Below are 14,403 nucleotides of genomic sequence, written 5' to 3'. Positions count from 1 at the left end.
AGAGAGCCGCCAGACCCATATGGGAAGTGAGAGAATTGCCTGGAAAAGGGGCCAATGCTGAGCCAGTGGCCTTGTTCCCTCTTACACCCCTCCACCACATACAGCACCACAATGTGGTGAAATGGGTCACCCTGTACTGAAGAATACCTAAAGCTCCACCCCTTACAACGTAACAGATGCAACAGCTCTACCTAAGACACAAAGGCAAACACAGAAGTTGGTCAAGTTGAGGAGAAAGAGAAGTATGGCCCAAAAGGGGGAACAAATCAAGGTTCCAGCGGGAGAACCAAGTGATGAGGAGATAGCCAACCTAACAGATGTAGAGTTCAAAACACTGGTGATAAAGATGCTCACAGACTTGACAGATATGCTTGAGTATGGCAAATGCATAAGGGAAGAAGTAAAGGCTATGCTAAGTGAAACAGAAAAATCCACACAAAACCAATGGAGAAGGGAAGTAAATGGGTTCAAATCAATGATTTGGAACATAAGGAAGAAATAAATAGTCAACCAGAACAGAATAAAGAAACAAAAATTGAAAAAAGTGAGGAGAGGTTTAGAAACCTCTGGGACTTTAAATGTGCCAACATCTGAATCATAGGGGTGCCAGAAGAGGAAGAGCAAGAAATTGAAAACTTATGTGAAAAAATAATGAAAGAAAACTTCCCTAAGACTATTTTCCAAGATTACTCTATCCAGCAAAGCTATCATTTAGAATGGAAGGGCAGATGCTTCCTAGACAAGATAAAGCTAAGGAGTTCATCACCGCCAAGTCCTTATTTTATGATATGTTAAAGAGGCTTATTTAAGAAACAGAAGAAGATCAAAGCCATGAACAGTAAAATGACAAGAAACTTACAACTATCAACAACTGAATCTAGAAAACAAAAACAAACTAAGCAAACAACTAGAACAAGATCAAAATTATAGATATGGAGATCACTCGGAGGGTTATCAGTGGGTAGGGGGAAAGGGAAGAATGGGGAAAAAGGTACAGGGATTAAGAAGCATAATTGGTAGGTACAAAATAGACAGGAGGATGCTAAGAATAGTAAAGGAGCCCTGGCTGGTGTGGCTCAGTGGATTAAATGCCAGCCTGTGAAGCAAGGTGTCACCAGTTGGATTCCCAGTCAGGGCACATACCTGGGTTACAGGCCAGGTTCCCAGTAGGGGGCACATGAGAGGCAACCACACATTGATATTTCTCTTCCTCTCTTTTTCCCTTCCCCTCTCTCTAAAAAAAAAAATAAACAAATAAAATCTAAAAAAAAAAAAAATAATAATGAATAGTAAAGGAAATGGAGAAACCAGGAACTTGTATGCATGACCCATGTACATGAACTAAATGGGGAGGGATTACTGGAGGAAAGGGGTGTACTAGATGGAGGTGGGCAAAGGGGAAAAAAATTTGGACAACTGCAATAGCATAATCAATAAAATGTATCCAAAAAAAAGAAAGAAAAAGGAAGAAAGCTAAAAATCAACCACTTAAGCATTCATCTCAAGAAATTACGAAAGGGATAGTAAACTAAACCCAAATAAATAAAAAGGAAGGAATAATAAAAGCAGATAACTGAACTGGAAAAAATAAATACAGAGGATTAAGAAAATAAAAATAATTTTTAGAAAACAAATAAATTTGACAAAACCCTTAGCCAAAAAAAGAGAAAGCACAAAAAACCATTTGTAAAAGGGGACTCCACATTCCCAACAGATATTTAAAATGTCTTAAGAGGATATTATGAAAAATATACTGTGACAAATATGAAAGTTAAGATAAAATGAACTTAAAAATACAGTCTATGAAAACTGACATCAAAGTAGAAAATTTGACTAGTATCAATAACTAATAAAACATTTCATAGAGAAAATTTCATTGATGAATTCTACCTAATATTTAAAGAAGAAATAAAGTCAGTATTAATTTTTTTTAAGAATAAAGAAGAGGCCACTCTGGCCAGGATGGTTCAGTTTGTTGGAGCGTCATCCAGTAGATCAAGAGGTCGTAGGTTTGATTTCCAGTCTGGGCACATACCTAGGTTGTAGGTTCAATCCCCAGTTGGGGTATTTATGAGAAGGCAATCAATCAATGTTTCTCTCACATCAATGTCTCTCTCTCTCTCTCTCTCTCTCTCTCTCTCTCTCTCTCTCTCTCTCTCTCTCCTTCCTCTCTCTAAAAGCAATTTTAAAAAGTGTCCTCAAAGATTTTAAAAAAGACCTTTAAATAAAAGTACTAAGAAAAAACTTTTAAAAAAATAAAGAAGAGAAATAATTTTCAACTTGTTTCATAAGACCAGCATAGTTCTGATTTTATAACCTGAAAAAGACATTACAATATGGAAAAGTTTTAAACTATTTTTCTTCATGAACATATGTAAAAATACTAAGCAAAATATTAGCACATTGGATACATTACTATATATTCTTATAAAAGGATAACAGATGATGTCTAAATTGGATTAATGCCAAGAATACATGGTTGTTTTAGCATCTGAAAAAATCAACCCATCTAATTTACCATATTAATAACATAGAGCAAAAATCAGGATTATCTCAACAGCTGCAGTGAAAGCATTTGATAATATTTACTATACAATCATGATTTTTTTTAAAGATTTTAATTATTTTTAGAGAGATGGAAAGAGAGGGAGAAAGAGAGAGACAGCAACATCAATGTGCGAGAGATACATTGATGGTTGCCTCTCTCCTACCCCCAACCAGGGACCTGGCCTGCAACCCAGGCACGTGCCCTGGCTGGGAATTAAACCGGAGATCCTTTGGTTTGCAGGCCAGTGCTCAATCCACTGAGTCACACCAGCCAAGGCACATTCATGATTTTTTTTTTTAATCTCTTGGCAAACTGGGAACAGAAGAGAACTTCTTTGATCTAATAAAATAACTGTAAAAAATCTCTGCAACAAACATTACACTTAATGGTGAAATATTGAATGCTTTGCTTCTGAGTCTGCGAACAAGACAAAAATGCCACTATAACCACTCCTATTTAACATTGTACAGGAGGTCCTAGTTGGTAAAATATGGCAAGACAAAAAAGTAAAATAGAAATCAAAGAGAAAAAACTTTCACTATTCACAGAATATATAATTGTATACACAGAAAAGCCAAAACCACCTTGAGATAAATTATTAGACTTAAATGAAGTTACTGGGTACAATATTAATATGCAAATATGAATTGTTTTCTCCATACAAGAAACATAAACTGAACATTTAAAAACATGTAGTTTGCAAATAGCACAAAAATATTAAATACCTAGGATTATACCTAATGAAGGATGTGTAAGAGCTCAACACATAAAATTATACAGCATTAGTGTAAATTACTAAAGATTACCTGAATAAACAGGATGCACTGTGATTATGGATTAGAAAAATCAATTCTGTAAAGATGTTGAGTCTTGCCCAATTGATCTATAGATTTAATGTGATGCCAATAAAATTCCAATAGATTTATGGAAATTGATACAGTAATCCTAAAATTTATAGGGAAATGCAAAGGGTAAAGTAGCAGAATATTTCTTTTTTTAAGTATATTTTATTAATTATGCTGTTACAGTTGTCCCAATTTCTTTTCCCTTTGCTCCCCACCGCCCAGTATCCCCCTTCCCTCCAGCAATCCTAGCCATTTAGTTCATGTCCATGGGTTGTGCATATAAATTCTTTGGCCTCGCACTTTCCTATATAATTCTTAACTTCCCCCTGTCTATTTTGTACCAACCAATCATGTTTCTTACTCCCTGCACCATTTCCCCATTTCTCCCCCTTCTCCCTCCCAGCTGATAACCCTCCAAATGATCCCCATACCTATGATTCTGTTCCTAGTCTGGTTGTTTGTTTAGTTTGTTGTTTTTGTTTTTTTAGGTGTTGTTGTTGATAGTTGTGAGTTTGTTGTCACTTTAATGTTCATAGTTTGATCCTCTTTTCCTTAAATAAATCCCTTTAACATTTCATATAATAATGGCTTGGTGATGGTGAACTCCTTTAGCTTTATCTTGTCTGGGAAGCACTTCATCTGCCCTTCCATTCTAAATGATAGCTTTGTTCGACAGAGTAGTCTTGGTTGTAGATCTTTGTTTTTCATCACATTGAATACTTCTTGCCAGTCCCTTCTTGCCTGCAGAGTTTCTTTTGAGAAATGAACTGATAGTCTTATAGGAACCCCTTTGTAGGTAATCTCTTCTTTTCTCTTGCTGCTTTTAAGATTCTCTCTTTATCTTGAACCTTTGGCATTTTAATTATGATGTGTCTCAGTGTGGTCCTCTTTGGGTCCAATTTGTTTTGGACTCTCTGTGCTTCCCGGACTTTTATGTCTATTTCCTTCACCAAATTAGGGAAATTTTCTTTCATTATTTTTTCACATAAGTTTTCGATATTTTCTCTTCCTCTTCTCCTTCTGGTATGCCTGTGATTCAGATGCTGGCACTTTTGGCGATGTCCCAGAGTCTTCTTAATCTCTCCTCATTTAAAAAAAATTATTATTCCTCCATTTTGGTCTGGTTGGCTCTTTATTTCTTCCTTATGTTCCAAAGAATTGATGTGTATCCCAGCTTCCTTCCCATCACTGTTGGTTCCTCATATATTTTTCTTAATTTCACTTTGTATAACCTTCACTTCTTCCTTTATTTTGTGGCTGTACTGAATCCTTTTCTCCGAGCATCCTTATCACCAATGTTTAAACTCTGCATCTGATAGGTTGCCTATCTCCTTTTAGCTTAGTTCTCTTTCTGGAGTTTTGATCTGTTTTTTCATTTGGACCATACGTCTTTGTCTCCTCAATTTGACAGCCTCCCTGTATTTGCTTCTGTGTATTAGATAGAGCTGCTGCGCCTATTATGTTGTAAGGGGCAGAGTCTCAGGTATTCCTCAGCACAGGGTGACCCATTTCACGCTTTGTGGCACTGTATGTGGTGCAGGAATCATAGAGGGAAGAATGCCACTTGCTTGGCACTTCACCCGCTTCCCGTATATGACTGGAGCCCCTGTAGTTGTTGCCCTGGTGATGGTTCCCAGAGTGGGTGGGCCTGCTTCCATTCTAGGACTGTGGGGACCCTCTAAATAAACTCTCCTGAGACAGGTCAGTTTCTTCTACCACCCAAACCCCCACCAGTTTTTATAGCCAGAAGCTATGAGGCTTTATTTCCCTTGTGCTGGAACTGTGAACTGCTCAGTTTGGCTTGGGGCTGGGATTGCTCCCCAGCTGTCCCTCCCAGCTTTTACTGGCCACAAATGAATGCAGGACCACTAGCTCTGCCAGCCACAGCTGCTGCCTTGCCACCACCTCACCTCTGCCCCAACTTCCTGGCCCTGCCCCTCCTATCTATCTGGATGAGTATTTCTTCTTTAGATCTTTGGTTGCTGGACTTCCATGCAGTTCTATTTTCTGGCAGTTCTGGCTGGTTTTTTGTTTTGATGTAGTTGTTATCCTTCTTATGGTTGTGTGGGGAGGCGAAGCATGTCTACCTATGCCTCCATCTTAGATGGAAGTCTCCTAGCTATTTTTCTTTTTACTAAATGCATTTGAGGCCACAAATTTCCTTCAAAATGCAGCTTAGCTACATCGACAAGTTTTGATATGTTACATTTTCATTATTATATTGTTGAAAATTTTCATAATTTCCATTGTAAGATCTTCTTTGATCCATGGGCTAGTTAGAAACTATTTTCTAAATTTCTAGGAATTTTCCTGTAATATTTTTAAATTATTGCTTTCTATATTAATTCCACAGTGGTTCAAGTAAACTGTATGTGACTTCAATCTTCTGAAATTCATTGAGTCTTGATTTATGAACCATCATCTTGTGAATTTTATGACTGTAAATGTAAACTTTAAAAAAATAGACATAGTAGTTACAGGTGACATTTTTCTGTATCTATTCTGCAGACAATTTTTTTTCTTTTCTAGTCTGTTAATATGGTGAATTACATTAATTTTCTAATGTTAAACTGATTTTGCCTTCCTGGAACAAACACATTTTCATAAGATACTATCCTTTTCATATATTTTTGGGGAGATCCAATTTGCTAAAAATTTGTTAAGAATTTTTTGTACTTATGTTCATGATGTTACTGAACTATAGTTTTCCTTTCTTGTAAAGTCTCTGCCAGGTTTAGGTATCAAAATAATGATGGTCTCATAAATGAATTGGAAAGGGTTCCCTCCTCTTTTATTTTATGGAAGAGTTTGTGAAGCCCTATGGGCCTATTGTTTTCTTTGTAAAGAAGACAATTATATAAAATAATATATATCTATATATATATTAACAATGAATTCTATTTCTTTAATATGGGGCTATTCTGAATATCTATTTATTATTAAGTGAGATTTTATAGCTTGAGTCTTTCAAGGAATTTGTTCATTTAATCCAAATTTTCAAATATATTGGCATAAAGTTGCTCAAAGTAATTCCTAATTATTCTTTTATTTACTTTTAATTAAAGTTTATAGATTCACATAAAGTTGTAAGAAATAATACACAGAGAGTCCTCATATACTTTGCCCAATTTACCCAATGGTAACATTTGCAAAACCATCGTATAAAAGCACAACCAACAGATTTACACTGACTCAATCTATCAATCTTATCCAGAATTCCCAAGTTTTTCTTATATTTGTGTGTGTATGTGTAATAAATTCTACATAAATTTATCACCTATGTAGGTTCATGTATCTACCCTCAGTCAAGATACTGAACAGTTCTAACACCAAGGATCCCTTGTGTTGCCCTTTTGTAACCTCATCTCTCTCCCTCAACCCCCTTCCCTAACTCCTAATGATTTAACCTGTCCTTTATTTCTAAAATTTTGTCATATCAAAAATGATCTATAAGTGGAGTCATATGATATGTAGCCTTTTGGAATTGGCCTTTAAAAAAAAAAAATCAGCATTAAATCCCTGAAGATTTACCTCAGTTGTTGCATGTATTAATAGCTCATTCCTTTTATGTTGAGTAGCATTCCATGGTATGTATCTACCAAAGTGTCTAACCATTCACCAGTTGACAAGCTGCTATAAACATTTATGCACAGGTTTTTGTGTGACTATATGTTTTCATTTCTGTGGGATAAATGCCCAGAAAATGCCTTTTTTTTTTTTCACTGTGTGGTTGCCTCTCACTCGCGCCCCCAACTGGGGACCTGACGTGCAACCTAGTAATATGCCCTGACTGGGAATCGAACCTGCGACACTTGGCTCGCAGGCCGATGCTAAATCCACTGAGCCACAGCAGCCAGGGCTGAAAATGTCTTTTAATATCCATAGAATCTATAATGATAATGTTACTTCTTTTTTACCCAACATTGGTAATTCTGGTCTTCTATCTCTTCTTTTCTGGTCAGTTTGGTAAAGGTTTGTCAATTGTATTCATCTTTTCAGAAAACCAGCTTTCAGTTTCACTGATTTTCCCAATTGTTTTGTTTTCTACTTCATTTATTTCCACTCCTATCTTTATCATTTTTTCCTCCTGCTTACTTTTTCTAATTTTTAAAGGAAGTGTAGGTACTTGATTTGATTTGAGACTCTTCTTCTTTTCTAATGGAGGCATTTAGACTATAAACTTCCCTCTATGCACTGCTTTAGCTGCATCCACAATTTTGATACATGGTGTTTTTATTTTCATTCAGTTAAAAATACTTTCTAATTTCCGTTTTTATTTCTTTTTGACTCCTAAGCTACTTAGAAGTGTATTATTTAGTTTCCAAATATTTGGGATTTTTCCAGATACCCTGTTATTGGTTTCTAATTTAATTCCTTTACACTCAGAGAACATAATTTTTATAACTTGAATCCTTTTAAGTACATTGATATTTGCTTTAATGCCAAGCTGATCTTGGCAAAAATGTCCCATGTTCTCTTGAAAGGAATGTATATTGTAGAACACATTAAAACACTAGAAGAACATTACTGCTATTGGGTAGAGTGTTCATTAATGTCAATTAGGTAAAATTGGATGATAGTGCTCTTCTAGTCTTTGAAATTATAATCTACTTTCTGTCTATTGAAAGAGATGTTAACATCTCTAATTAAAATTGTGGATTTCTCTATTTCTCAATCAGTTTTTACTTTATGTATTTTAAGCTTCTTTATTAGCTAATTGCACATTTAAGTCTATAATGTTCTCTAGAATTTAGAATCTAGGTTAATTGACCACTTTCCCATAATGAAATGACCTTCTTTATCACTGGTAGTGTTTTGCTGCAAAGTCCAATTTATCCAATAATATTACAGCCACTCAGAAGTTTTTATAAAAATTAGTCTTAGCCTGAAATATCACTTCCCATCCATTTAAGTTTTTAATTAAATTTTACTGGGGTGACATTGGCTAATAAAATGATAGAGGTTTCAAGTGTACAATTTTATTATACATCATCTGTATATTGCACATATGTTTACCACTCAAAGGCAAATCCAGCCATTTAGTTTAATCTATCTATATTTAAAGTATAATTTCTTGTAGACAGCTTATAACCTCTGCTTTTTAATTGGAATATTTAGTCCATTTGCACTTAGTGTGGTTATTGAGATGATTGAATTTGAATCTATTATCTTGCTATTTGTTTTCCACTGGTCTCATCTTTTCTTTGTTCCCTTTTTCTACTTTTTCTTCCTTCTTTGGGATTAAATTTTGATGAGTCCATTTATCTCTTTTGTCATTTCATTAATCCTATCTTCTTTATTTTTTGTTTTGTTCTATTTTTTAGTGATTGCTTTAGTGTATAGAATACATCTTTAATTTACTGTGGTCTACCTTCAAGTAACATTATACTACTTCATGTAAACAGAGTAAGAAACTTACAAGTATATACTTCTATTTTCCCTCTTCCTGCCTTAGTAAATTATGGGCTTACATGTTACTTTTACATATGCTACAATCTCAAAATATATTGTTATTATTTTTTTCTTTAACATGTTTTAAAGAGATTTAAAAATAAGGGAGAAAGTATTTTACATAATTATCATTTCTGGTGATCTTGATTCTTTTTGTATAGATTCAAATTTCCATCTGGTATTTTTTCCTTCTACCTGAAAGACTTCCTTTAGTATTTTTTGTAGTGCAAATCTGTTAATGATGAATTTTTTCAACTTTTGCATGCCTGAAAACAATAGTATTTTCCATTCATATTTGAAAGATATTTTTACTGGTTATATTTCTAGGCTTACATTTTTCTTTTAGTCCTTCAGTTTTCTCAATTTAATTGTTTCTAATACAAAATCTGCTACCATTCTTACCTTTATTCGTTATGTAATGTATCTTCTTTATCTAGCTACTTTTAAGATTTTCTTGTTTTCACTGGTATTAACCAACTTGAGAGATATGCTTTATTGTGATTTTCTTTCTGGTGAGATGCTTGGATCTGTGAATTTATAGGGTTTTTTTAATCAAATTTGAAAAATTTTTGGCCATCGTCTTCCAACATTTCTGTCTCCCCATTTTCCTCTCCTTTGGAAATTCCAATTAAACATATGGTAGACCACTTGAAACTGTACCAATCTCACTGAAGTTCTGCTCCTTTTTATTTAAGTCTCTTTCTTTCCTGTGTTTCATTTTGGACACTTTTTATTGTTATATCTTCAAATTCACCACTCTTTTTTTCTGTAGTGTCTAATCTGCTGTTAATTCCATCCAGTGTATTTTTCATCTCAGACACGGAATTTTTCATTCCTAATCTTGGGCTACTTTTTCCTCACTACTGAGACAACACCTTCTCAGTACTCTATTTGATGCCCTGCATATTATGAATTTTGTCTACTCTAACTTGAAACACAAACTACTCCTGGCCCCATATAATCACTGAGAATTGTACTGCCCATTCATTTCTACTGTTTTTTTCCCCTAGCCTTAAGTAGTTTCCTCATATGCATGTGATTATAAGTACTCAGCTGAAGACACAGGGGGACTCTCTGCAGAGGTACAAACCCCTTTCTTTGTATTCAGTTCTCTATTCTTCACGCAGGTCTCTCCTGTAAATTTTAGCCAACTTGACCTCTCTGAATTCTCAACTCTATACCCTCAACTCAGAAAGAATGACAGGACCTGTTTTGATCCCCTTCCTGTACTGTGACCTGCAATTTTCAAGAAATAAGCTAAGTTGATTGTGGGACTCACTTTGGTTTTACCCCTTCTCTCAAGAATCACTGGTCTGTGCTATCAGCCGTTGTCTGAAAACCATTGTTTTAGATGTTTTGTCCGAGTTATTTTAGTTGTTTAAGGTGGGATTGTAAATCTGGCCATGAGGATGGAACCCATGAATGGGAGGTCCCAGGGAGTTTCCTTGCCCTTTTCACCATGGGAGGGCACAGTGAAAATATGGCTGTCTGTGAATCAGAAAGCAGGCTCTCACCAGACAGCAGATCCCTGCTGCATCGATCTTTGATTTCCCACCCTCCAACCATGAGAATAAATGTCTGTTGTTTATTAGCCACCTATCTATAGTATTCCATTATAGCAGCCTGAATGACTAAGACAGGGTTATCTCTCAGAGGCCCTGAGACAGGCATAGCAGGGTAGAAAAGGAAACTTTGTACCATAATGTTAAATACCAGGAAAATATTGCTTTTGGTGACTTTAAAGGACAAGAATGAGGGTCTCGGTTAGGGGCAGAGGATGCCATAGCCAAACCAGGAAACAAGATTGTAGGCCAGGAACCAAGACTGTAGGCCAGGAACAGAAGAAGTTAAGTGCAGACCCTACTCCAGGAAATACTGACTTCTAAGAGCCCTTTCAACTCTATAAATGCATGGCACCAGGAATCCTGTATTATATAAACAAAAGATACTAAATCTTTTTAAAAATCAATACTATTGTGGCCCTAGCCAGGTAGCTCAGTTGGCTGGAGCATCATCCCAATATGCCAAGATTGAGGGTTTGATTCTCAGTCAGGGCCCATGTGGGAATCAACCAATGAATGTACGAATAAATGAAACAATGGGTCTATGTTTCTCTCTCAAAAAAATCAATAACTAAAAAAATTTTTTAAAGCAATAGAATTACTACTTACAATGGCCCTGACTCCATGGAGACATTGACATGTGCTTTGATTTTCAGATCCTTCTGAATTTTAGGGTTGCAGGCTTGCCTGAAATTGCCCAGGTAGATCTTGCCTGGCACTATTTCAACAGGGTATGGCTGAAATTCATCCAGTTCCTGAGGGGGAAAAGGAGAAAAGCTGCTATAAATATTCCCCAGGGAAGAAGTTGTTTTCATTCAGGTATGAGGAGAGGGCAGGATTGGTCACTTGAAATGTGGTTCAGCAAACAAGCTTAGAAAGATAATCCAGGACAGCACATGAAATTCAGATTTGGGCATTCTAAGAGATTGACAAGTAATAACTTGCACAACGAGTTATAGGGCTGGTAGTAACAAAAGAACTGAGCCATAGCATAGCATCATAATACAATGTGATGACTCTGAACACCAATATCCTACTTCCCTCCACAGCACCTGTTTGCATTTGGCTATGGCGTCTAAAAATTGGAGTCTAATATCCCGTGGCCAACAACTGCCTAAACCCAAGGTGTGTCCAGTTGGAGGAGGGCAAGTATGGGGCAGAAGAGTCCCTTTATTATACTCAGAGGCCACCAGAATTTAAATACATTTAAAAAACAATGAAACTATTCACAAGAGCCTATTTGTCATTAGCAAATGAATTCTGATGAAGTTCTGAGGAGTTCTGATTAGAGAGGTAGGGAGAACAGGCCACCACTTAAATGGAACCTTACTGAATTCTGGGCTCAAAAGTACATTTCCCAAAGTGTGTTCTAAGAAACACCAGTCCTTCATAACTCACTGTGAAAAAAAGGTTCAGAGAACCAAGTATATATGGGAAGCAGTACCTGGGATATCCCTCTCTTCGAAACTCATCATTTACATTAGCAATGAAAGGCTCAAATAAGTATTGCAGTAAAGAAATCCGTTGACTATAGCCACTACGGAAAATAGTATGGAGGGTCCAAAAAAATTAAAATGGAACTACCATATGATCCAGTAATCCCACTTCTGGGTATATATCCAACAGAAACAAAATCACTATATCAAAGAGATACCTGCACTCCTACGCTCACTGGAGCATTATTTACAATAACCAAAATGTGGAAAACAACCTAAAAGTCCATCAGTGGATGAGCGGACAAAGAAAATATGGCATACATATACAAGGGAACATTATCCAGCCATAAAAATGTAAGAAATCCTATCAGGATGGCCCTTGAGGGCATTATGCTAAGTGAAATAAGTCAGACAGAGAAAAACAAATAATCTCACTTATATGTGAACATTAAAAATGCCATACTCATAGAAACGGAAAGCAGACTGGTGATTGCCAGGGGCTGGGGCAAGGAAGGAAAATAGGAAGAAGTTGGTCAAAGAATATGAATTTCCAGATATAAGGTGAGCAAGTCTTGGGGATCCAATATACAGCATGGTGACTACAGTTAATTGTACAGTATTATATACTTGAAAATTGCTAACAGAGTAGATATTCTCACCACACACACAAAAAGATAATTTTGTGAGGAGACAGATGTGTTAACCTTATTATGGTAGTGATTTCACTATATATATATCAAATCATCATGTTGTACACCTTAAACTGATTATGTATCAATTACATATCAATAAAGCTTGGGAAAAATTATAAAATATAATTGTTCCAAGTAAAGATTATTAGAGCACTCATCATGTGGTTAGAAAAAAAATCATCAAATAGTAAAACTAATCACATAAGCAAGTTGGAAAACAGCCAGATAAGCATGCAAGTCTAAGATTGTTCTCAAAATGTGCCTCCAGGGAACAGACTGCTGGTGTAAAGTTTTCTAATGGTTCCTTGATGTGACCTCTTATAGCTCAAATGTTTGTAATAAAACAGTGGCTACATAGTTATTGTTGGCATGAAATGAAAATGTATTTGTGATATTTAGTAAAATAAAACCTAGGCAAAACTTCAAAAAACAAAAAAGAAGAAAAGAAAACAGAGCCCTGACTGGTGTGGCTCAGTTGGTTGGGCATCATTCCACCATAAAGCAAAAGATCACCAGTTCCATCGCAGTCTGGGCACATCCAAGTTGCGTTTTTGATCCCCAGGGGCAACCAATCGGTGTTTGTTCAATGTTCTCTAGCACATCGATGTTTCTCTCCCTGTCTTTTTCCCTTCCCCTCTTTCTAAAAATAAATAAATAAAATCATTTTTTTTAAAGAATTCTACTAATATTGTGTAAACTGATGTTTCTACTATCTGTTAGGTTATAATTTTTTTTCCATCAGTATTCCATGGGAAATGCTGACCTATGTAACTTTAAAGGTCAAATCCAATACTAAAAACTCTTCTGGCTCTAAGTCTGACTCAGAAATAGCATCTTAAGTATGTCAGGCTATTTCATTGTCTACTTCAGTGCTTCAGGGCCTTTTGGCTTCAGCATTTTTTCCTTCCCAGTGAACACACCGTGAGCCAGCATCCTTCCCCAACTGTCAGTCTCAAAAACCTTTATCAAAGAACAGATACCAGGACTTCCGGCCAAGATGGAGGCTTAGACGGACGCGCTAGATCTCCCTCTACAACTAGAGAGGAATACAACTACTTCAAAACAAAGGATAACTAGAAATTCCAGAAAATAAAACTACACGGAAGCCCAACATATGAAGTTATAAACCAGCGGCGCCCTTTGGGCAGGTAAGAGCGAAAGGGGGCGGCGCTGTTTGCGGTCGCACCAGGGACAGCAGCGGGGAGAACAATCCCGGCTGCAGTCGAACCCCCGGCAGCTCGCGACCCCAACGCTGGGGAAAGCAGCCACCACATCGCCTTGAACAGTGAGGCCCAGGGGGGCGGGAGGACGGATCCCGATCTCCTAGCGGAATAACTGTGTGAATCCATCTTGGACCCCCGCCCCCAAAGAAAGCGCCACAGGGCTGCGAAATAGGTCGCGGACAGGCACCGGTCGCTGGATTGTGACGACAAAGCACCACGGCACAGCAAGAAAGGCTGCCGAACGGCGCCGGTCGCTGGGTCATTACGAGTACACAGGCACTGCCCCCTACAGCCGGCCCAAGAAAACAAAACGCATCTGTCAAAATGAGGCAGACAACTATAGAAATCCCGGTGGCACAGCTCACCAGGCAACAGATGGAGAACCTGACAGATGAACAGATAAGAAACCTGTCAGATGCTCAGTTCTGGGCCATTGTTATCAGGTGGCTTACAGAATTCACAAAAGATCTGGAAAAAGATGAGAAAGAAGCGAAAAACACTCATAACGAAAGGAACAAAACCACATACGAGACAGATGGTGAGGAAAAAAAATCCAGAGTTCATTTCAACAAACTGGAATATGGAGAAGGAACAAGCAGTCAACCAATGCAGAGAGAGGAAATGGGAAGCAACGATGAGAGGATCA

At 36.9% G+C, this 14,403-nt stretch overlaps 1 protein-coding gene across 3 annotated transcripts in view; it reads right to left on the bottom strand.

The window, feature by feature from the left end:
- STYXL1 (serine/threonine/tyrosine interacting like 1) overlaps positions 1-14,403 on the bottom strand; it is an 82,376-nt gene that overhangs the window by 14,187 nt on the left and 53,786 nt on the right. For all 3 annotated transcript variants that reach the window (XM_090276860.1, XM_090276861.1, XM_090276862.1), the window contains one exon: positions 11,016-11,161. In XM_090276860.1, the coding sequence (XP_090132986.1) occupies positions 11,016-11,161 (146 nt within the window). The remainder of the gene's footprint in view (positions 1-11,015; positions 11,162-14,403) is intronic.

Source organism: Furipterus horrens, unplaced genomic scaffold (assembly GCF_987537825.1).
Source record: "Furipterus horrens unplaced genomic scaffold, mFurHor1.1.pri manual_scaffold_5, whole genome shotgun sequence".
NCBI lineage: Eukaryota > Metazoa > Chordata > Mammalia > Chiroptera > Furipteridae > Furipterus > Furipterus horrens.
The sequence above is the reverse complement of the archived record's forward strand: the minus strand, read 5'-3'. Positions and strand labels throughout refer to the sequence as shown.